Source organism: Anolis carolinensis, chromosome 5 (genome assembly GCF_035594765.1).
Source record: "Anolis carolinensis isolate JA03-04 chromosome 5, rAnoCar3.1.pri, whole genome shotgun sequence".
Lineage (NCBI taxonomy): Eukaryota > Metazoa > Chordata > Lepidosauria > Squamata > Dactyloidae > Anolis > Anolis carolinensis.
Window position 1 is genome coordinate 7,528,204 of NC_085845.1, and position 24,126 is coordinate 7,552,329.

A 24,126-nucleotide genomic window follows, 5' to 3' on the forward strand; every position below is an offset into this window, starting at 1 on the left:
ACAATGAAATATATCAAAGTCCAGAAGAACATAGTTTTGGGCAAACCCCTTTTCTAGTTAGGATATAATCCAGTGCCAATCATAATAGCACTGGATGTCAGAAGCGACTTGAGAACACACTGCAAGTCGCTTCTGGTGTGAGAGAATTGGCCGTTGAGAGAGAAGTTGCCCAGGGGATGTCCAGGGAAGCTTCTCTCATGTCCCCGCAAGCTAGAGCTGACAGACGGGAGCTCACGCTATCTCATGGATTCAAACCGGCAACCTTTATGTCAACAACCCAATCTTCAGGTCAGCAGTTCAGCCAGCACAGAGGTTTAACCCATTGTGCCACTGTGGCTCATATGTAATAGCACTGATCATATGAGATTATTTTTGTTGTTGATGTAATTTATTTACACAGAACCAAAATAACAACAAAATAACAAGCTTTGTCAAAGGCATGTCATTTTAAATATTGTATACACACACTGAAGGAGGATAGGGGAAAATTGAATGATACAGCTATAAAGCTATATAGTAGTTATAAAACATTATCCAGATATAATACAGAAAACAATACAAGTAAAGCCAAAGGACAAATACACCAAACAATCCAGGATAAGAAAATAAATTAAATTAAAACTCTGAAAGCTATATAAAAACAAGGAAGTATTCTATTGGGATTTAAAAGCAACCATGTCATACTTTTTAGGCTTAGATTTGCCATATTACTACTACTAATAAATAGTAATAAATCTTTATATCCTGCTTTTGTCCCTCACAGGACCCAAAGCGGCTTACAACATATTAAAATCATGTAAACAACAATCCAAATACATTGATAATAAGTATAAAACATCATAAAATAAACAGTTTAAATCAACAATAATATACAACCACATTCTTGTGACATGTCAGATTATATTGGAGGGAACGACTAAGCTAGTACTAATATTGCAATGAGAAACTGCAAAGGAGGGCAACATTTAAAAGGTGTATTTCTTTCTCTCTCTTCAGTCGGCCACCCTTTACAATGATCAGATAACAGAAATTGCCCTGGGAAAAGACCGTTAACCATCTTCAGGCCAAATTAGACTTTTGCATTTATTGCAGATGGTTTTTCCTGAAATGCAATAAGGAAGGCTGATAAGACTGCAGTCAGTGGAGGGGAAACAGAAAATTAACCCTTTCTTACCTACTATAGGTATCATTTGAAAAAGTACCCTCCCCAAGCTGCTATTTTTATTAGGCATAAAGCTCTATTATGGCCAAGATGGATAGGTAATCCCACCATATGATGTATCTCTTGCTATAGAAAGACAATGAAAAGTCCTGCAGGATGCAAGCAAAGATATATTCAATGCTAAGATATATTCATAACGGAGAGCTAACTGAGGGTGCATCTACACCAGCATGGGCAAACTTTGGCTCTCCGGGTGTTTTGGACTCCGACTCCCACAATTCCTAACAGCCTCAGGCCCCTTCCTGGGGGCCTGAGGGGGGAAAGGAAGAGGCCTGAGGCTATTAGGAATTGTGGGAGTCGGAGTCCAAAACACCTGGAGGGCCCAAGTTTGCCCACGCCTGATCTACACTATCGAATGAATGCAGTTTGACATCCCTTTAACTGTAACAGCTCAGTGCCATGGGGGATACTTAGCCTCCTTCTTTGGTGCATCACCAAACTTCAAAACCCACGATTTCATAACATTGAGACATGATAGTCTAAGTGGTGTCAAACTGCATTAATTCAACAGTATAGTTGCACTCATAAACCTGGAACTGCAGCAACCGGCTGCAAGATTAAAAATTGGAGTGAGTTTACCATCTTACCTGAGGATTTGAAATGTTGACCAGTGGCTTCAAAAAGGCTGCTTTGCTTCCTACCTGAAACGAGTCACAAAACATTACATCTTCTCTACAGTCTTAACCTTGTTTGTGTTGTGATTGTTTGTTTAGGGTTTCTTAAGAACTCCCGTTCTTTTTTCCTCTTTCTTTGCACATTTCATACAAACTAGGCTCAGTATGAAAGAGAAGGGGGGAACAATATCAGCATAACCGTTGTGATATTATCTGGTATGCGTAGTCAGAGTGGCATTGGTGTCTTGCGCATATGGTAGTGCACTTGTATTGAACTATTACAGTGAAAGTTTCTGCTCTGTAAAGTCTGTGTTTGTGAGTATGGCTGCATTTGTAGTTGCCTGGAAGATGCATGTTTGTCGTACGATAGGTGTGTGTTGCACGGGGAAGTGGTTGTTCTGTATGAGTGACTTTGTAGTTGCGCACTTGTTGTGACATGCGGCTGTACGTGAAGGTTAGCTGGGGTTTTTATGGTGCTTTGCCTAGTAAGATACTAATGTTGCAATGGTCGTTGGGAGCATGAGAAAATGCATGAGAATAAGGTGGGAGAGGGGGACTGAAGGGCAAATGTATCCCCATAGGCCACCATGGTTGAACAAGAGCTTGTGGAGAGACATTTTGGGGTACCTGGGCAGACCACGCTGCTGCCATTCTGGATGACTGGATATGATGCGTTATCACTACTTGTTGCTTTGTGGAGGGGCATTTCTGGAACCTTTTGGCTGTTTTGGTGTCCCCAATAACATTTTGCAACAAAAACCGCTCCTGGGAAACTTCAGCTGAAACATTTGGGTTGATTTGGAGGAACAATCATTGCATGGAATCTTCTTCTCAAAAGTGACTTCCCAACTGTTGAGTTCTCGCCTCTATCTTACAGTTTTCGAGACAAACAGAAATTAGAAGAAACCAAAACACGAGAAGCTTTACCCTCTGCAATCCTCCTCCTCTTCTTTTTAATAAAAAGACATTATGTGCTAATTGTCCTAAAGAGCAATTGGTGATTCCAGCCTCCATCATAAAACTTAGCTAAAGATGACGGAGATATTTTGTCCAGTTTGAGGAGAAGTCTTGAGTGTTGGATCCTGTGTTGTCTTTGAGGAATAAAGGACATGTCTCGTTGATCTTTTCCAGTTGGAACAAATGGGCATGGTGGCATCCATCTCTTTTGAAGGATAATACAATCAACATAGTTTGGCACTTTTAAGAATAACAATCCACGTGGATGCTGCCTGGGATTGGGGAAAGAGAGACGGTGGCCACCAGCTAATAGGAGGATTCGCTCTGCTAGGATTCCCCGTTCCGCCCGAAAAATCACCAAAATCCCACTCTTAAATTTCTCCCATCAGTGAAATGTGAGGAATACTAGATGGTGAGAAGACTGGGGTTACACATGAGTCATAGACAACAGAGCACACAAAGAGTTCAACTGTGAATCCCTGCATGCTTAGATATATCAGATGGGAGATTGGTCAACCCAATTCCCTTTTATACCACACACTTGCTGTGATTCCATTTTAACCACCATGGCATTATATGGAATCATGGATTTTGTAGTTTGGGTTAGGGTTTTTTGGTCAGCCATAGTGCCTCACCAAACAGTCCTAGGATTCCATACGATGGTGTCATGGCAGTTCAAAGTGGAATCATAGTGACAGAATTATATAGTGTGGAAGGCACCCTGGGGTGGCCCTGAGCATGAGAAACTCAACTAATGTAGGGCTGGAATGAAGCAACATAGTAAAATGCTAATAGATAGTAGCAATGTAGGCGCCATCCAGCCTAAGTAGGGTTACCAGGATGGAAACTAAGGAGGGCCCAAGTACTTTTGATGGCTGTGTAGAAGAGGGCATCTTCAGAAGCTGTTGCTTGCAATTCGGCCAGATCACAAATTACACCTGCTGAAATTCCCTCTTCTGCGCAACTATTAGAGATATAAAAGCTGTCCCCAGTTTCCACTCTGATAACCCTAACACTAATACAGTCATGCTCTTTACTCTTCAACTCTGGTGCCACTTCGCTTCTCTGGGGCTGCGTCTGCACTGTCAAATTAATATAGTTTGACACCCCTTGAACTGCCATGGCTCCGTGCTATGGGATCATTGGGAGTTTTAGTTTTATATGATCTTTAGCCTTCTTTGCCATTCAAAGTGGTGTCAAACTGCAATAATCTGATAGTGTAAATACAACATAAGGCTGAAGAATTAGCTATCTGCAAGCACATGAGAAATGTTTGCTTTACTCATTTGTTTTTCTTTCTTTCCCTCCTCCTCTTCCAGTGCCACTGACTCGTGCCTCAACTTCCAGACCTTGCCATGGCCAAACTAGAGGCCCTCTCTGTCCTTAGTGACCCCAGCTACCGCGGCCAAGAAGCCTTCCGCCCCTTCGAGCCCAGGCTCTCCGAATCCGCCTCCCAAAGCAGCATGGGAAGCGTGGGCAGCGGCGTCGCCGGCGAGCAGGAATTTGCCATGAAGAGCGTAGGGACCAGGACTCAGAACGGCGGGCGGCAGGTGGACGGGTCCCGGAACAGCTACATTCCACGGGAGATCACCAACCGCTACTCTGGGGAGGAGAAGACCTACAAGTCGGAGAAGATCTACATCAACGGGGACCTGCGCAAGAGCGAGAAAGTGAAGGCGGATCTCTGCGGGAACGTGGCAGCCAACAATGAGAAGAACATCCCACCACCTCCCCAGTACAGAGAGCCCAATAACCCACCAAAGATATTGCCAATCTCTGGGAAACTAGACCAGGTGAGGTGCCATTGATCTCCCCAAAAGAAAGGGATTCCTCTGTCTTGGTTAGCGAATGTCCCACCAAAATTGTATTGCAATTGTGCAACAATGAAAGAAGGATAAATGTTCACAGGAGAAGCAATATCCAGCATAGTGTTGGCCCTATTTCCCTCTTCTTGACACAAAGTTGGCATTTAATTTTGTATTTATTTATTTTAGAACACTTTTGTGTTGCATTTCAGTTCTAGGAAAGTTAGCAGAAAGGACTGATACCATGAAGCGAATTGCTAATCATAATAATAACACTATGTAACAAAATCTGAAAATTTTTCTGTTTTGAAAGTGTTATTTCTGATTTAATTGTGTGGTACTTACTTTGAAGGTAGTTGTTATACTCCGGAAACTTTGTTTCTACGGCTGCCACAAACTAGGCTGAATTGGTTGAGACTCTTTAAGATACACATTGAAAGACTAGAGTGAAATGTGCTTTTCCCATGTTTTTATGATAGAACCAATTTGGAAATTACATTTATAACCCAGGATCAAAAATAGTGTTACATAGTGAATTAGAACCATAGAACCCCAGAGTCATCCTGTCCAACCCCATTGTTCCATAGAGAAATACCCACACTGACCACTCCTGACAGATGGCCATCCAGCCTCTGTTTAGAAAATTCCAAAGAAGGATGCTGAAGATGCCCAGAAGAGCCTATAGAAAACATCTGAATCAAAGCAGATTGAGAGTACTGTGTAGACAGAGTACTATTGCTACAACAACTACTACTAAAAATAATAATAATTTTATTACCTGCCTCTCCTTGCAGCTCGAGTATAGTCGACTCTTCATATTTGCTCTGGTTGGGCGCACAGGACCCTATGAAAGTGAAAAAGACACAAATAGAATAATAGAATGATAGGACTGGAAGAGGTCCCAAGGGCCATCCTGTACAACTCCCTGCCATGCAGGAACACAGAATCAAGAACACACCTGACAGATGGCCAGCCAGCCTCTGCTTAAATTGGCGTTTTTAACTTGATAGAACATCTGTCTAGGAATTTCTAGGACATCCAACATAATCTTATTGACTTAATTCCACTGGAAGCTGACCATAGAATTGCACTGGAGAACCTAGAGATTGCTAGGGAGGTGTCCTCTCTAGAAATGTCTAGGTCCTTTAGTATGACCAGATGAAGATAACTATAGAGTTACACTGGAAGACCTAGCGATTCCTGGAGAAAACATTTTAATATAATCTGAATAATCAAGATTCATGAAAATCAGAACCACAAATGTGAACTTCCAATTGTAGCAACTTAAGTTTGGTCCTCAGCTTACTTCAATAGAAGTGTTTCATAAAGTCAAGGAATGGAGAAACTCAGGCCGTCAAGTCATTTCCAATTCATGGTGCACTCCTAAGGCAAAGTACACATATGCAAAGTATGTTTTTGAAGACACAATCCCATGCTGAATTCCATCGACTGCCTACAACAACATTTCATTTTTCTGTTTTTTTCTTTGCAGAGCAACGAGCCCTTAGTTAGACCTTCAGCCTTTAAACCTGTCGTTCCTAAGAACTTCCATTCCATGCAGAATCTGTGTCCACCGCAGAGCAATGGAATATCTGAGAACCGAAAGACCTTGAACCACACCAACAGCAATAGCCCTTCCACTGTCAAAAGCGGCCTGGAGAAGCCCAGCCTTAACAGGACTACCAACCCAGCGGGCGGACTCTCCGATTCGGGCCGCAACTCTTTGACGAGCCTGCCCACGTACGGCACGGGCTATAGTCAGCACGTCGGCCCAATGAGCGCATCAACCAGCCACATCAACCGCATTGGGACGAGCTATGGGGACAAGAACATTGTGGGATACAATGGGATATCTACCTCAGACAGCGGGCGGTCTTCCAGCAAGAGCACCTCTTCCTTCAGTCGGCTCAACCATCTCAATGAAACGATGCCTTTCCACTCTCCTTCCACGGACGACATCATCCAGGACTTGGAGGACCGGCTGTGGGAGAAGGAGCAAGAGGTCCTCCAGATGAGGAGGAACCTGGACAAGAGCGAGGCGGCCATTTACCAGGTCTTTGAGGAGAAGCAGAAGATCTGGGAGCGGGAGATGGACGACCTTCGCCAGAACTATGCCAACAAACTGCAACAGGTCTCCAAGAAGGCCCAGAGGGCCCAGCAGGCTTTGCAGCTCCAGATCTTCAAGCTCCAGCAAGAGAAGAAGAAGTTACAAGACGACGTGGCTCAGCTCCTGCAGCAGCGGGAAGAGCTGGAGAAGAAATTTGTAGCGTTCAAGAAAGAACAAGCTGAGTTTCTTCCCAAGATTGAAGAGACCAAGTGGGAGGTGAGAGACAAATGCCGTTGAGATCTTGCAAGGCAGGGGTGGGGAATATGAAGTACTCCAGAGGTTTTGGAGAACAACTCTTGCAATCCCTTATTAGCTATGATAGCTTGGGACCTGTGGGAGTTGCAATCCAGGTCACTCTGGACAGCTGTGTGTAGCCTACCCTAATGAAAGATATATAATAGATGTTCCATTTCTGTGGATGAACGTGTGCCTTCAGGTTACCTGCTGATTTATGGTGACTCTCTTACATTTTATAAGGTTTTCTTAGGCAAAGAATATTTAGAGGTGGTTTACCATTGTCTTCCTTTGAAATGTAGCTTATGTCCACTGGTTTTCTTTAGCAATTCCTCATCCAAGGTCTAGCCAGGCTTGACCCAACCTAGCTTCTAAGGTCAAATGGGATCTGGGACCTTCAGGGTATTAGCCTTTTAATGTTTCATACCACCCAATATTTGACAAATGAAAACTGAGACACATGTGGCCTAGTGAAATAATAACAACAGCAGCAATAATAATAATAACACCATGTAACAAAAGTTGACAAATTTTCTGTTCCTGGTTTGAAAGTGTCATTTCCTGTTTAATTGTGCTGTACTTGCTTTGACAGTAGTTGTTCTACTCCAGAAACTTTGTTTTTGTGGCTGCCACAAACTTACGTTAAATTGGTTGAGATTCTGTTAGATGTTCATTGAAAAATGAAAGCAAAATGTGCTGCAGGATGTCCCACAAAATAAAAGTTTTTGCAATTTAATAAACCTTTTCCATGTTTTTATGATAGAACCAATTAGGAAATGACATTTATAACCCAGGAACAAAAAATGTGTTACATGGTGTAATAATATTGCTTGTCTCTCTTTGCAAATCAAGGCAGGGTACAACATCATTTTTAAAAAGTGATAAAACACAATTAAAATACACATAGTTAAAATGCAGGTAAAATTCATGTATAAGAGCATGGTCAAGAGGTGTGAACAGGTAGCCAAAGACAAGCATTATTACTGAAGAAGAATGTACTGTGTTAAGCAGAGAAAACTTGGGAGTCTATGTACTGAGTTTAGGAAGGGCAAAATGCCAGTGGTTCTCAACCTGGGATCTCCAGATGTTTTTGGCCTTCAACTCCCAGAAATCCCAGCCAGTTTACCAGCTGTTAGGATTTCTGGGAGTTGAAGGCCAAAAACATCTGTGGACTCCAGGTTGAGAACTACTGCACTATATCTCTCCCTTTTGTGTCCCTCCTTGCTGAATTGAGGGCAATTTACTTCTACTCTTTGAACTCAGTTCGCAGCAATATAAGTAATCTGGGGCTGAAGGAAAGGGAGGAGAGGAAAAACTGGATATATTGAGGAAGGCATAGCATTGTTTTTATGGGGTAACCCTATGGAATCCTAGAATTGGAAGAGTCCCCAGCCAAACAAATGTTGTGCTCACATTTCCACTTCATAGTCCATGCATATGCAATAAGTCAGAGGTCTGAGAAACTGGCAAAAACTCAAGCTTTAAACATATATCCTCCATATTGGTCTTGGCCCTGTAGCTATTGTTACACGGAGAAGCATGAGAATATATGTAGGGCAGGGGTTAAGCAGTCCTACTCCGAATAACATTATTGCAATGTGTAGTTTTGTATTTTAAGTCCAAGCTGGAAAAGAGCTTGACTGGAAGCTGCAGTCCAAGGCTGAGCAACTGCAGCAATTTTATTCTCCTGTGACCCTTTAAGGGCCAAATGAATAGGCAAAAATGCCCCAAAGGGCTAGCTGTGGGTATTTTTGATGTAAAAAGTAAAGCATTGCTACCTGTTTCCTATGCCTGGAAATGTGCACATGAGTCAAGTTGTTCTTTTGAGATCTGATAGTGTGGGCACCAGAGTGGAGAAGCCTGTTCTTTAAGCACTTAAGAATAAACACATTCAAAAATCCTCCATGTGTTCAGGGCAGTGTTTCTATGCTTTAAGTTTTAATTTATTGTTGTTATGCTTTTTATTTTTAGTGTTAACTGCTTTAAGTCATTTTTTGGAGAGAAAAAAGTGGGATGCAAACACTACTAGTACTACAGTAGAGTCTCACTTATCCAACGTTCTGGATTATCCAACACATTTTTGTAGACAATGTTTTCAATACATCATGATATTTTGGTACTAAATTTGTAAATCCAGTAATTACTACATAGCATTACTGCATATTGAACATATTCGCTTATCCAACGTTCTGCCAGCCCGTTTATGTTGGATAAGTGAGACTCTACTGTATTTCTAATTCTTCTTCTTGAGGCAACATACCATGTGTAATAGCCATTATCCATTGTCAGTTCTTGGTAGGAACAACTTGCTTTGATTTTACTATTGCTTGTAGTGTTGCTTGTGGCTTAATCAAAATAGTCAGTTAGAAATGAAAACTGGCAGGTAGACCTAAAACAAAGGTACATTTCAGACATCAAGTTTCTCTCTGATGTCTTTAAAGCTCTGGAACATCCAGAAAGGCGGGTGTTGCAGACAGAGGTGCATGATGCCACAATGCCGCTATTGTCCCACTGCGAAACATACTGCAAAGAAGAAATGCTCTCGTAGCAAGCACTGGTTGGCACTGCTTTTGCATCCCCTTGCAGGTTTCTGCATCCCTGCAAAAACTTGGGGAGGGGGTGGTGGTGGATGAAGGATGCTTTGTGGCATGATCAGAAATCTGGCCAATCGTCACCCAGATCTCATGACACTGAAGGCTGTTGTAGCAAATCCTCATTCAGAATCCTTCGGTGCCCTTCGCTCATTGCTGGCTGTTGTTAGACCAATGCAGGCTCGGCTTCCGTTTTTAAAGAGAGAGTGCTCTGAAAACCTGAGAATGCCATAAGGAACCGTTTGCGCTTCCCTCCTCCCAAGGATGGGGCATAGCTGAGGAATGCCGTAGGAATTGCAAGAGCTGAATTGTACAAGTCCTTGGGGATTTTAATTTATTTTTTCTGTGCCATGGCCTGGATTTTTTTTAAAAGCACCTCCAAATGTCACTGCTGGTGCTGAGAATTGCTGCTGAATGATCCAAGGCAACAGAAACATGGGCTGGCGTCCTCTATTGTAGTTGTGATTTCATATCTTGGAGCTGCAGATATGTATTGTGTTACAGTCAGCCCTCCACTTTTGCAGATTTGATTATTCACAGATTGGAATCTATATGATTGAACTCCAGAGCTGCAGAGTTGCGCTGCAGGACTTAAGCTCTCATCTACACTGCGATACAATACAATTTAAAATTGCATTATATGGTAAACATGGGCTCATATAACACAGTTCAGTGCAGCTAAACTGCATTATAGGAGTAGATACTGATAATATAATGTGGTTACAAACTGCATTACATAACAGTGTAGATGGGGCCTTGGAGAGAACACTTTTCAAGGCATTTATAACTCCTCCAGAACAAGCTCTAATCAATTTTAAAAAAAGACAAAAACGTGCCCTTCACAACACAGGACTAACTCAGCAAACCATGCGTCTAAAACTCTTGCCTTAGTGTAGATCCCAGGAATTGCTACAAACAGCCCTCCAAAAGAGTGGAAGAAATGGATGCAGATGCGAGAATAACCAGCAGAATCCAAGGAGTGATGTTGCAAGACTCTGTGCATCCTTAGAGCCATCCAATAGATCAGGCATGGGCAAACTTTGGTCCGTTAGGAATTGTGGGAGTTGAAGTCCAAAACACCCCGAGGGCCAAAGTTTGCCCATGTCTGCAATAGAGCCTTCAGTTTGTATTGAAAAGATGGGGAAAGGAGAACCCACAAAAGAAGTTTTATTTAAACCTTTAGTGCATCACTCTGCATTTACAATGTAGAACTGATGTAGGTAGACACCACTATCTGCCATATGGGAATTGTAGTCTGGTGAAGCACCAGCGCTCTTTGGCAGAGGAAGCTAAAGGCTGTGCCAAACTACAACTTCCATGTTTCCCTAGCACTAAGCCATGGCAATCAAAATGGTGCCAAACCTCATAAATTATGCAGTGTAGATGCACTTGCGTGTAGTGGTTGCCAATAGTGAGGAATCGGCTCCTTTTAAAAATAATTTCATTCACACATATGTATTCATGCTTTTTAGGGTGGTATTTTATGAATCAGTCCAGGCAAAAAGGCTGATGTTTGTAGCAGAATAGAACCAATTAGAAAGGGACCCAAAATACCATCTAGACCAGGGGTCCTCAAACTTTTTAAGCCGAGGGCCAGTCTACAATCCTTCAGACTGTTGAGGGGCCGGATTATCATTTGAAAAAAAAAATACAAACAATTTCCGATGCACACTGCACATGTCTTATTTGTAGTGCAAAAACAACAACAACAACAAGAACAATGAAAGAACGATACAATATTTAAAAATAAAAACAATTTTAACCAACATACATTTATCAGGATTTCAATGGGAAGTGTGCTCCTGCTTCTGGTCAATGAGATAGTCAAGTTAATTAGGATTGTTGTTGTTGTTGTTGTGTGCCTTCAAGTCATTTCAGACTTTGGGCGAGCCTAAGTCTAAAATGTATTTATTTATTATTTATTTATTTACTGCATTTATTTACATTTGTATCACACCCTTCTCACCCCAAAGGGGACTCAGGGTGGCTTACAAATTATATGTACATACAATATATTATTAGCATAGCACAATATTAGCATTATATATTACTATATTGAACTATACTGTAATATTATTAGTAATATTATATGTAATATAGAATATATAATTAATATTATCATATGGTATTATTATTCGTGTTATATTGTATTACATTATAATACTATTATCAATATTATATGTATATACAATATATTATATTATAAAACTGAGGACGGGGGCCAGGTAAATGACCTCGGAGGGCCGCATCCGGCCCCCGGGCCTTAGTTTGGGGACCCCTGATCTAGACTGACTATTAACCATGGAGGAATGTACAACTAAAGCACTCTTGAAAAATGCCCATCCGTCCTCTGTTTAAAGACCTCCAAAGAAGGACGGTTCTTCTGGATCAATCCCAAGAAGGATGAATTCTTGATACAGTATTATTCTTTGAGTTTTGACCATTTGCCAGACCTTTTCTAACCTCTGTATCCTCGTTCAATGCTTTTATGGGCTCCTTGTAGTGGTTTCTTGGATCCATACCAGGGCTCTTCCAAAGGCTGTTTTTAAACCATTGTGATGTGAGCTTACGATTTGAAGCATGGCTTCTCAAACTTTTCCACTCCTTTTTGGCCAGAGAAATTTTTCCTCGGCCTTGGGTACACAGGTGTGCAAAATAGGTATAAAAATCAAACATTTAATGATAACAAACCAACATTTGCAAAACTTGCTAAATAGGCTCAGTTTCCTTTTTACATACAGCTGAAGCTGCTTCTATGGAGTCCAATGTAAACTGCAAAACAGATTCATGCAAATGCCTAAAACAGCTACGAGGTGGCATTCAGAAAGCTTTTATGATTGCCTATTTTTGGACCCCAATACTGAGCTAAAGGGACCCCATTTAGGGTTGAGAACCACAGTTTAAGAAGCACTGATTTGAAGAAGAAATGTTCTCTGCTCTGTTCTTTATTATTTTGCAGTTATAAGGCACATCTACACTGCAGTGTCCAAGCATTAGCCCAGGCCTGTAGGCTGTTAGGAGTTGTGGGAGTTGAAGTCCAAAACACCTGGAAGGTCAAAGTTTGCCCATGCCTGCATTAGCCTCAACTGAAGGAACTCTTACACTAATCCGACCAAAACAGGGTCCAAGGTGTCTCATCCAGACATATCTCTTTCTCTTCATTTCTCCCAGGTGTGCCAAAAGGCAGGTGAGATTTCCCTGCTGAAGCAGCAGCTGAAGGATTCCCAATCCGATGTCTCCCAGAAGCTAAACGAGATCGTAGGCCTGCGGACGCAGCTCAAGGAAGGCAAGAGCTTCCTCCGGGAGAAGGAAGAGCAGATGCTGACTCTGAAGGACTCCTACAGCAACAAGAGCGTCAGCCTGGACATCTGTGAGAACGAGCTGCAGCAGAAGATGACCGAGGTGCAGATGCTGAGGGAGAAGCTCAGCCAGTGCGAGGCGGAGGTGTCCAGCCTGAAGCAGGCCTTGGCCAGCCTGGGCAGCCCCCACGGCCACACTGACCCCTCTGAGCTGGCGGAGAAGCTGGCTCGAGGGGACCCCTTGGCCTGTGAGAGTGACGAGGCCAAGATGAAGCGGCAGAGCGAGGAGAACCTCGGCGCCCTCAAGAAGGAGGTGGAGCGGCTCCAGGCGGAGCTGAAGGCGGAGCGCCAGCAGCGGGAGCAGCAGGTGGCGGACTTCGAAGGGGAGCGCCGCACTTGGCAGGAGGAGAAGGAGAAGGTCATCAAGTACCAGAAGCAGCTGCAGCTGAACTATGTGGAGATGTACCAGAAGAACCAAATCTTGGAGCACAAGGTGAACGAAATGACCAGCAAAGTCGCCAGCTCGCCGCACACTGACGAGAAGAAAACATGGACTCCATCCAGGTTGGAGAGGATAGAGTCCACTGAGATTTAAGGAAAGGACCAAGGTGTTTAAAGTACGTTTGTTTTGGGTTTTCTTCCCCTTTGCCCTAATTACTGTGCATGTACTTCAGCCGGTGATCTTCCTAAAGAGAATATGCTATGTAACCAGCAGCAGCATAGGTTCGTTTGCACTGGGTCTCCTCCAATCTGCTATGGTGCTCTACAGGTTCCTAAAAAAAGAAAAACTACAAAGGTGTGCTTTCATGTTGGATGGATGATCTGACGTGAGGAGTGTATGTGGTTTGTGTGGGGTGTTTTACTATTATTTTGCTAACTCCATTGAAAAATGTATTGGCAATTTATCTAAAGGAGAGATGGGCAAAGAGCTGGCTGAGGGTTTCATGCAGGACCGTCTTTGTGGCTCCTAGGTTCCTGAAAAATATTTTTCAAAGGGTATTATTTTGTCCTCAATTGCCTTCCAGGGCATATGTAGAGAGGGATTTTGCCATGTTTACTCCTCTGGGTCATTTTAAAGTCCAGAAGAGATTTTTAAAAAACTAGCTACTGAATAGGAATTTATTTTGGGACACTTCCTACTATTAATATGGCCTAAGACATGGTGAAACTGACAGGAGTAACCCTCCAAGGTCACATATTGGGGGTGGGGGCAATGTGGCCCCTTAAATGGTAGTCTCTCTTGCACTATAGTATGATTATCATCATCCTCTGCCCCCTTTTTATGTTCTGCTGATGGAGGCAGTCCTAGATGCATTTGCCAGGGCATTTTAGCTGCACTGGCCAGGGAAGTTGAAACCAATGCACTTGTGGCACATGTAGGTTTGCCATTCTTCTTCCCATTAACATATCAGGATGGGGGGGGGGGGGGCTAAGGGCAAAATGCAACCCTATGATCTCCAATACATGCATCCACATAGCTGTTTTTGTAGCTCTTTTTTTCTAAAATATTTTTCCTTGTTCCCCCACTCTCCCAAAACATTCTAAAATAGAAATATATTTGGGTTGCTGTGAGCCCCTTTGTGCTGCATGGCCATGCCGCAACAGCACTCTCTCCTCAAGCCATCTTCTTCGTCTTCTCCTCCTGTTCTTCCTGCTCTCTAGCCTGTTTCACCTTGAAAAAGCACCCTTCGTGCTTCTGCTACAGTTCTTCTTGTTGCTGTCTCTTTTCTTCCTTCAGTTTCTATTTGCAAAATTTTGTGGCCTCTTCTTTTTTTAAAAAAAGATGTTCCAGGAGTTGCCACTCCTTTAGGAGTGGATGATTATTCAACTCCTTTGGCTTGCAGAGCTTGGCATTCCCAACATACTTGGTTTCTCCTGCATTCTGTTTTTAAATGCCTTGAATGGGAGAACCTGGGCAGTGGTCTTTACAAGAGCGTTTGGCTTGATCAATGATTTAACGGCTTTGGCTCACAGAGCTTTCTTTGTCAGACATTGCATATCTAACTGTCTTCAATGGACGTAGGACCTTGTTGACAGGGTAAGGAGGCAGAACCTTTCTGTTTGGTGGACAGAAGTTATCTTGTTTGTGCTCTATATCACCAAGCACTGTTGTACAGCTTCCTTGTCCCCCAATGTCTTCATTCTTTTCAGGGCTGCCCACCTTTTGTTGTTCTCCTTCCTGCTGATCTTGAGCCTGGAGACTTGCAATCATGTTGGTCTTGACCCAGACAGACTCCCTGAACCACCTTTTAGCTGATCTCCAAAAATGGTGTACCCAGGAGAGGGAATCCAGCTTTTAAATAAGATGTAGAAAACCCCTAACACCTCTTTTGCAAAACCTCAAATTGACTTTTGGACACTCCTGCCCAATGTGCAAAATCTATGTTCAGGTCTGGAGAAGCAGAATTGCATATGTCATGCTACTGCCAACATTTCACATTGGAGAACGTGCAAGATGAAAACTGGGACATGTGTGGTCAGGGAACACCAGAGAGTGGACAAGATGGCCAAAGTTATTCATGAGGTATAACAAGCTGGGAGAGGCTGTAGCAGTTTGGTTTTGCTGTAAGCTACTGGTAATGGTAAGATTCCTCACCTTCCTTCTTTCCCTCCCCTGCTAAGTTAACGGAGTACAAACTATTTTTGCAGTTTGTAGTAATTTAAGCAAATTGAGGACAAAGGGGAGAACTGAGAGGAGGAGATGGAAACTGAGCATTTAAATGCAGCTGGAAAGATGGGGTGACTCAGGACTGTCTCTGCCATATCAGGACAGTTGGGGTGTATACATTGTGCATTGCACATGGATGCATGTCCTCCTTTGTTTGCACATTGGGTTTTCCATTTGCTTTCTTGGTTCAGTCACACAGCCTTGCTGCTCAAGATGCAGAACAATTAATGTATATTTCTTTATGCAGAGATTTAAGCAATACAACCCAAGTTAGGCTCTCACATCCACTTCGGCTATTGTTTTCTTCATTTATTTTTTACAGTGTATATGTTGTGCATATGCACAGCATCTCCAAGAATAGAAGTTATACAGGATGAGTTTCCATAATTCCAAAATTTGACGTACTCCAAAACTATCCAAATGGGTGGCTGAAATAGTGATGTTTCAATTTATATAAGGACATGAGAGAAGCCTCCCACATGGATGTTAAAACATCTGGGCATCCCCTGGGCAACGTCTTTGCAGACTGCCAATTCTCTCACACCAGAAGCGACTTGCAGTTTCTCAAGTCGCTCCTGACACGAAAAAAATGTATATAAAGGTTGCTTCAGGCACAAATTACTCAAAATATAGTATACTTTCACACTAGGTAGATGTCTATGAAACATCAATGAATTTCATGTTTTGACTTGGGCCTTTTCTCCGATACCTCATTAAGTACATAATTACAAATATTGGTATTCCAAAATTCAAATGAATCCAAAATATTATTGGCCTCACATTTCGGATAAGGGAGATTCAACCTGTATTGTTGCACCGTCTGTTCGCAAAAACCTGTGTCAAAGTTTTTTTCTTGTTTTTTTTCCTTGGGTTGGTTTAACAGACTGGAATCAGAGATGAAATATCTGTAGAAATGGGTACAGTATGTTGTTTTTGCTGCTTCCTGGCAGTGCTTCTGTTTGCATACAAATGCAGTTCATGGTTGGGTACAGCCTTGACTGAGTTGGGAGCCAACTATGTAGACAGGAGAAAAATGCTCAGCTGGATATGTTGCAATCACACAGTGAAAGGCATATAAAGAGTTTTTTTCTCTGCTGGGATTCAGGTATACGAGCTCAGTCTGGGTCAGAGCCATTGGGATTTTGCAGGGCAATAGAAAAAGGGCTTTATCACACAAGGCAGGCAAATTGGCATTGCAGCTGGACCATCACAGTCCCTATGAAACAATACTGTGTGCATCCTATTACAGGTTGGGCTCCTCCCAATAATTATTCTCTCCTCTGCTGTTAACAAGTTAAATACATCAATAGCTCACAATCACCTACATTGGTTCTTTCAGTTACCTTGCTATTCTGTACCAAAATGCTGGCAGTAAAATGACATCGGGGTGGGTTTCTCCTCCTCTTCCTCCCCCCTCTCCTCATTATTCCCAAACTTGCCATTTTTAAATTTTCATATTTTATCATAGACTTGCCTTTTTATTTTTAAAAGCTGGAATTACACAATTGCACTAAAAATGAGGAGTGGTTGGAAGACAAGGATATATAGAAGGATGATCGCAGGACCATGAATGGGAAAACTGATGCAATTTCGCAATTGAAGGGAGGTGCAATATCGAAGGTGCTCAACTCGGTGTGTATCTGCTATGAATGATAGAAAGTCTGGAGTGGAATAGCAGATTTGTGTGATAAAGTCCAGCGGCCTTAGCGGTCCCAGCTATACCTGCAAAAGGAGTGTGATTGAAAGAACAGCCTCTCCTGAGAACTTCTAGGCAAACTTACCTAAGAGGATATTGGAAAAAGTGGTCTCCCACATATTTGCAAACATCTTCATTTGGTGCTCTGGAAGGTTAGGTAGCCTTCAGACCAGAATTTCAGGTGTTGGTGAGAACTAGTTTTGGAGGGAAAGGAAATATTCCTTGCAGAAGGGAGGAAACTACATCTTCCTTTGTCTTCTGATGGGGATCCTTTCGTCTGTATTACTACATCCTGACTTCTGTTCTTAAGGTTGTAATGTGTTGCTAGGATGGATTGCCCTGGCTGTATGGTTGCCACTTTTCACACACTCATAATGGAACTTCTTATCGTAGTTTAGAAAGGGAACGTTTGCTAATACAATCCGATTATTTTTTTAAAGCGGGTTATTCGCTGCAATGAGGCAGAATTCAGATAATTTGTTCTGCACTGGAAGTACGCAAAGCATCTGGGTTGCAATGTCACTCTGGGGAAGATCTTGGCATATGGAGGAGGCTTGAAACACTAATGCTGACTGCTTTTAAAATAAATTTTCCAATATCTGGTCCATATAATCTGCCCTCTTGCTTTTCCAAGCAGCCAGGTAAGTACCGCCAGGAAGTCTGCAACTAATGTTTAAAAGCAACAGTACTGTTCATCTCTTACTTCAGTCTTGGAGAAGTTACTTTGTGGAATATAGTTCCCAGAATTTCCAAGACAGCATGAGCACAAGCCATGATAGCTGGGGGATTCTGGCAACTGTGATGTAAACAAAATATCTTTCTTCTGCCTGTTTTGCTGCTCCCTGCAGCTGATATTAAGTGGTACCTCACTTCTTAATATAGGAGTTCCAAAAGTAATGGCAGCTAAATGACCGTGATAGATTTGTCAATTTCTTTTTTCAAAAGGTTGTTTAAACCAATGGTTATTGCAGTGTATTTAGATAGTAAATTGTGTTGGTTAGGTGATGATCCCCTTTTGAATTAATCTGTCCTGCTTCTATTGCCAGCCAGTTTTATTGGGCCAAACAATAGACTATGACATGCAGGGGTGATTGAAAGAGACACAAATTCTCTCCAGGTTTTGGACCATAAATGGATAATCTGCACACACAGAATGCTTAGCACATTCCCAACATTTGACCACAGGTGATGGCTATGAGGTTCTGGAACCATAGTCCAAAAAGCCACTTTTTCCAAGGGCAGAGAGGGATCTCTGATGTCCAGCCAATTTCAGGCTGGTAGGTAATTTCAGTGTGGATTTGCCTTTGGATCCATCACAGCCAAACTATTGTGCAAGCCATGGTTTAAGTTTTTCTAGAAAACAAGGTTAACAATGCATTGGTTACAGTCATTTTGGTTTAATTGTGCGTTCTTGCACTTCAGTAAATCGTTTACCACCTTCTTTCCCACTTGTAGCCACCACGCGAAGATCTATGGCCATTCCTGTGCCATATTGGTGCTTGAGGTTAAAGCTACAAACCACATGCAGAAATACACATAAAGCACCCGTGCCACTTGTGAACAGTGCCCAAAAAGTAGCGTTCGAGATAGTCCCCTTCTTCCGCCTCAGGGCAGGATGGCCGTTGCAAACAAACCTTGCTGTTGATAGTAGCACCAGACCGCAGGAGACTTACTGCTGGGTTGTCAGTATGTGAAAGTGCTTATTAACTGAAATAGGAAAGCAAACCGTTTACTTATATGCTGCTACGTTATACAGAGACAAGTGTACTTGGATGTAAATAACTGTTCTGTATATGTATATATGATTATTAAAGCAAAACGTGTACAAAAAGAGAGAGAGGATGTAGGAGGACTCTCTTAGCAACTGAGTTTTACAGTAAGAGCAGATCTTTGCTGTCAAGAACTGTGCTTTGGAGACTGACTTAGGGGTTCGGAAAAGCCCCATGGATTTCATACAGCATCAAGGTCACAATACACCTCCCTGAGGTTATGACAAGGGGGTCTTGTTTTGGTGTCTGTTTCGTTAACCTGTTGACAGTCGTATGGGGGAACCTCCAGGTTTTTGTTTGTTTTTGACCATTTTGGTGTATTTTTTGATTTGTGGTTGAAACCAAGCTCACTTCAACGGGGCCACAGGGTGCCTTCATCCTGTTTCCGAGGCCTCTGTGAAGTTCCTGACGAGAGCCAGCCCTTTCCTCCTTGCAAATGGGCGGTTGACCGAATATGGCCATGAAATAAAAAGATGACCCCAGAGGACCTGGAAATTCCCTCTGTTGAAATAGCACTTTATAATCTTTGCTTCCGCTTCCTGGCCAATGTGACCAAAGAACTGATGGGAGGATGCGGGATGTGGTAGGAAAACATTGTCTTTAGCACAGATCTGAAACATAAAATTATAACACTGTGGCAAAAGGAGCAGATGCGCACACACTATTTGGGTGTATGATGTGACAAGACTTCTGGGCTGGGTAACCCCTTATCGATCAAAATAACGGGTACTGAAATGTGCACATTTAAGAAGTTACTAGGTGAGGAAGAATGGCTCCCTTTGTTTTCACTCTCTGTTTTGCCAGCTTCCTTCGATCTGTGAGGTGCAGTCTGTACCTTTTTAGATGTTTCTCTTAGCGCCCATGAGGGTTATATCCTCATTCATTCCTTTTCCAAGCAAAAGCACAGATTCTCAGGTAGACGGGTGCTGTGTTGAAACTGGTCTCTCTGTTGGGCATGAGCAGACCAGAATCTGGAAACACTGATCAGAATCTGGGTGATATGTGTAATGCAACAGTTGCATTCAGTTCATGGTTGCACAGGCAGAGTTCTGCTAGTGTAACTATTGCCCATGCAGTTGTACTATCACTGAAAGTGAATAACTGCTGCTAGTGTCTTCCATGTACTGGGATTGCTTATTTCCTCCCTTTCACTATGGGACAACAAAGGAGGCATATTGGGAAATACCTGGTCAGTTGTACAATGTTGATATTCAGCAAAAGTATGGATTAGTCCAAGCATCACCACTTAGATGTGTCTCTGTAATTTTGTGTACAATGTAGGGCCTGGGTTAGTACAATTTTAAATGAATGCTCCCAGAATCCTATGTCCTGTGGACATGTAAGTTGAGCAGTTCTTCGAGATGCAGTTCAAATGATTTACTTTTCCAGGCTCTGCTGCCTCAAGTGTTTTTGATGTTTGTGGTGAGTTTCATGCATGAAAAAGGCCTCATTTGGATGACCCCTTTTGCCTAAACTCTGGGTTAAGAAAAAGCTCAAAATAGCTAGACCTGAGCGCTCACTCACAAGTTTTACACTGTTATAAAATACCAGTTTTTGGGGCAAATAACCACTGTGATTTTGGATAAACAGTAAGCCTTTTAATAACTCAACCCACATAAGTTATGTGGTTGTAGGAGAGTTCTGTGTTGCTCTTGATCACAGGATATATAAGAGAAATATATTTTATATACATTTCACTTTTTGTCCTTGAGGTGCTGAACATTGGGAAGAACATCCTGACTGTAAGGATAGCTGTTCAGCAGTGGAATTCTCTGTTTCCTCGTAATGTATTGGAGACTGCTACTTTGGAGGCTTTTAAACAGGTTGTATAGCCATCTGTTGGGTGTGCTCTGATTGTGCTTCTCCTGCATGGCAGGGGGTTGGACAGGATGGTCCTTTCAATTGTATGAATTTAGGAGAGAATGAGGACCCCCACCATCACTCCCTTTTGGGGCATGTGAAGGGCCAGGGAGACAGTCATTTTGGTGTTACTTCCTCTGATGGTGTCACCTAGTGTGATCCAAACTCAATGCACATATCTAGCAACATAATATATATGTTAAGAGAACTCTTGCTCCTATGGACCTCTTCAGCAGATCCTTTTGGAAGAGAGGTGAGACCCTAGTTCACTATCCAAAGCCCTTTTTTCAGAGTGCTGCCCTGGTTAAACTAGTTCCTGGCCAGGCGGAATTTGCAAAATCTCTCTCTCAACCCAAGTAATCTTTTCAAGGACCAGTCTATGTAGGTGTAGTAAGCAGATGAGAAATGTAATCACAGTTGGTAGAGTGTCACATGTAGATAACACCCCCGCAAAATCTGCAGAGGTGTATGTCTCTCCTTGTGAGCACCAAGATGCTTTGCAAATGCCACACACAGAAAAGACAGAATATGTGGAGTAGAATTTCTGGTGTCTCTACAGGCTGATTGCTATGGCTAAAATGCATATGCACACACCAGTGAATGTGATCACACAAGTGTGCCATTGGAAAGGGCACACAAGTGATGTTATAAACCAGGGAAATGGGTAAATCTCATCACATGGTTGTACATTACATGTGCCGTTGACTTGCACATTGGTTCCTGATGCTTACAGTTAAGAACAAACAATAAACAGCAAGATTCCATTCCAGGGTTCCTCGAAAATATACTACTAAAGAGGGAAAGGAGCACAACAAGTCATGGCTTTAATTTTGCCAGATTTACAGTTGCCTGTGAACCTGAAATACTCTTAAAATAAATGGCCAATGCTTCCAAAGCAAGGATTTGTAGTATGCAAAAGATCAGTCCCTACAACTGATACTACCTGTCTTTTAATTGGTATTAAATGGGGATGGACAGAATATTCAAAAATATGTGGAAAATGGTCAGAATATATGTTTCTCTGGTGTCAAAAATATTATCAAGAAGATTCCTGAACTGACAAAAATTCTGCAATTCAGGCTATATTTTGCACAAAATTTACACCATTGCGAGCTTTGTCACAAAACCAATTTTTTTAATGCAGAACAACAACAATACAAATTCGTTTCTTGTACAGAAAACAAAGTAAGTTCTAAATGGTTTCTTGCAATGGGAAGAAAGTAAAATTACTCATGGCTTCTTTTGAGAACATAATTTGCAGAGGAATAGTTTTCTATTGTGGTATAAAATCAATGAATGGTTGCACTGTGAATAGGACTGGAACATCATCAAATGGTACGGAGTTTGAACCCAGAGGCTTACAAGAACCCTTTGCTTTCTATAAGCTGAGCACGAGCAAAACATCTTGAAATCTGAGGCAGAAAATTCAATTGGAATCTCCCCCATCCACAGAAGGAAAAAAACAAAGTACAAACTGTAGAAACAATAAATAAAACCCACTCATACAATATACATACACTAAAACAAGACTAATAAACTAAAAGACTAGTGTACAGACTTCTCACTCTCTATCCTTTGGTTTTCTAATACTAACAAGTCCATTCTCTTAAGAAATGTTACTTCACACTTCTACATTTAATAATATAATACAAACTCATAAATCCTACAATAATGGGAGTTGTCATTCAATAACACCTGGGGACCCAAATGGGAAAAACTAAAAAGCACCAAGCACTATGTAAAAATTTTTAGTTGGCTTTCTGAATCCACAGATTCTCCATCCATGGATTCAATGGCCGTTTGAAGGCAACCACAATAAGGCTGATGTGGCCCTTGGTGATGAAAATGAGTTTGACAGCCCTGTAGTAAGGGCATCGGAGCCTGGAACAGTAATTTTTCATTTTGGAGGGATTTGGTGATTGAGAGAGCTGTAGTTCATCCCATCCAAAAACCTTCCAACTTTTTCAAGCTCTGGAAAGAATGCACAAAATGTTCAGTTCGTTGTTGAGATATTCCAGCACAGTATTTGATTTCACCAGCAATAATAATAACTGCCAGTCTATACACATTTCGGATTTTATACGGGATGCACCATCTTTCCAGCAATCGGGGGGGGAGGGGAATCTAGACTGGCCCTGCGTTAGCAGTTTGGAAGTGAAACTGCCTTCTTCAAATCCTTAATTTATAAAACAAAGCCTCAATTTCTTTGTTTATCTGCTCTTACTGTGAATTTAAAGCCGGAAGTGTACTGATCAAAACTGTTAATCTTTTGTCAAAAACACTGACTGTTGATGGTTCTTTGAACTACCGTATGTCTGAAATTTGCAAAAAATAAAATTAAAAGGGGGAAATCTATATACATATGTACACACACACACATTTATAAAATGACAAAAATAATAAGATTTCAGAACAGTATAATTTTGGGTTAGCCTCTCTGCTTCTTGCATTGCAACATTGTTCTATCAACTTTGTTTTTACTGGTTATTGTATTTAATAGAATGAAATAAAGTCATTACCTTTTGTTTGTTTAGCAGAGGTATCATTCTAGAATGGTTGCTTATTGCACATTTCAGTCTCCTATTCTATTGTACATCTTCATTGGGAACAGTTATTGCCTTTGGAGTTTTTTTCCTTAATAGTGTAAATAGATATATCTATATAGAGGTATGTGTACATATGTGTGTGTACATATATAAATATATATAAATACATTATACATGTATCTGTCTATATCTCCATCTGACTGTGAAGAGTTTTTATTCAAGCAAAAATTAAAAAAAATGGAGAAAGACCCCCTTTAAAAATTGGAAAGTGGTTGTCTTTTTGTTGAGAGAAATGGGACTGGGGTTGCATCTGCAGCAGGCATGGGCAAACTTGGGCCCTCCGGGTGTTTTGGACTTCATCTCCCACAACTCCTAACATCCAGCTGTTAGGAATTGTGGGAGTTGAAGTCCAAAAAACCTGGAGGGCTGACGTTTGCTCATGCCTGATCTACAGTGTAGAATTAATGCAGTTTGACACCATTTTAACTGTTTTGGCTCAATGCTGCGGGTTCATGACATTTGTAGTTTTACAGGGTTTTTATTCTTCTTTCCAAAAGAGTGTTAGTACCTCATCAACTCCCAGGATTCTATAGCATTGAGCCATGACAGTTAAAATGGTATCGAACTGCAACAATTCTACAATGTAGATGCATCCCTAGGACAACCCCCATTATGGTAGATGGGCATGTCTTTGTGAAATGAATGTTTCAGCTTTGGGGGGAAAATAATCCAAGTGTGTTCTGCATGGACAGCTTTGC

At 41.8% G+C, this 24,126-nt stretch overlaps 1 protein-coding gene and 1 long non-coding RNA gene across 4 annotated transcripts in view; one reads left to right on the forward strand and one right to left on the reverse strand.

Annotated features, from left to right (window-relative positions):
- Window positions 1-989: 989 nt before the first annotated feature.
- Window positions 990-24,126, reverse strand: part of LOC134299524 (uncharacterized) — a 31,332-nt gene continuing 8,195 nt past the window's right edge. The window contains exons 4-6 of one of the 3 annotated variants that reach the window (XR_010006742.1): window positions 6,456-6,846; window positions 1,810-5,442; window positions 990-1,102 (exon numbers count right to left, since the gene is read on the reverse strand). This is a non-coding gene — a long non-coding RNA (uncharacterized LOC134299524). Of the gene's footprint in view, window positions 5,443-6,455; window positions 6,847-24,126 lie in introns of all 3 variants that reach the window. The other 2 variants (XR_010006741.1, XR_010006743.1) reach the window with 2 other exon arrangements.
- lzts3 (leucine zipper tumor suppressor family member 3) lies at window positions 4,149-23,561 on the forward strand. The gene is made up of 3 exons (XM_062982566.1): window positions 4,149-4,586; window positions 6,091-6,921; window positions 12,702-23,561. Exons 1-3 carry the CDS (start codon window positions 4,149-4,151, stop codon window positions 13,422-13,424), a joined length of 1,992 nt encoding a protein of 663 aa, XP_062838636.1. The 3' UTR covers window positions 13,425-23,561.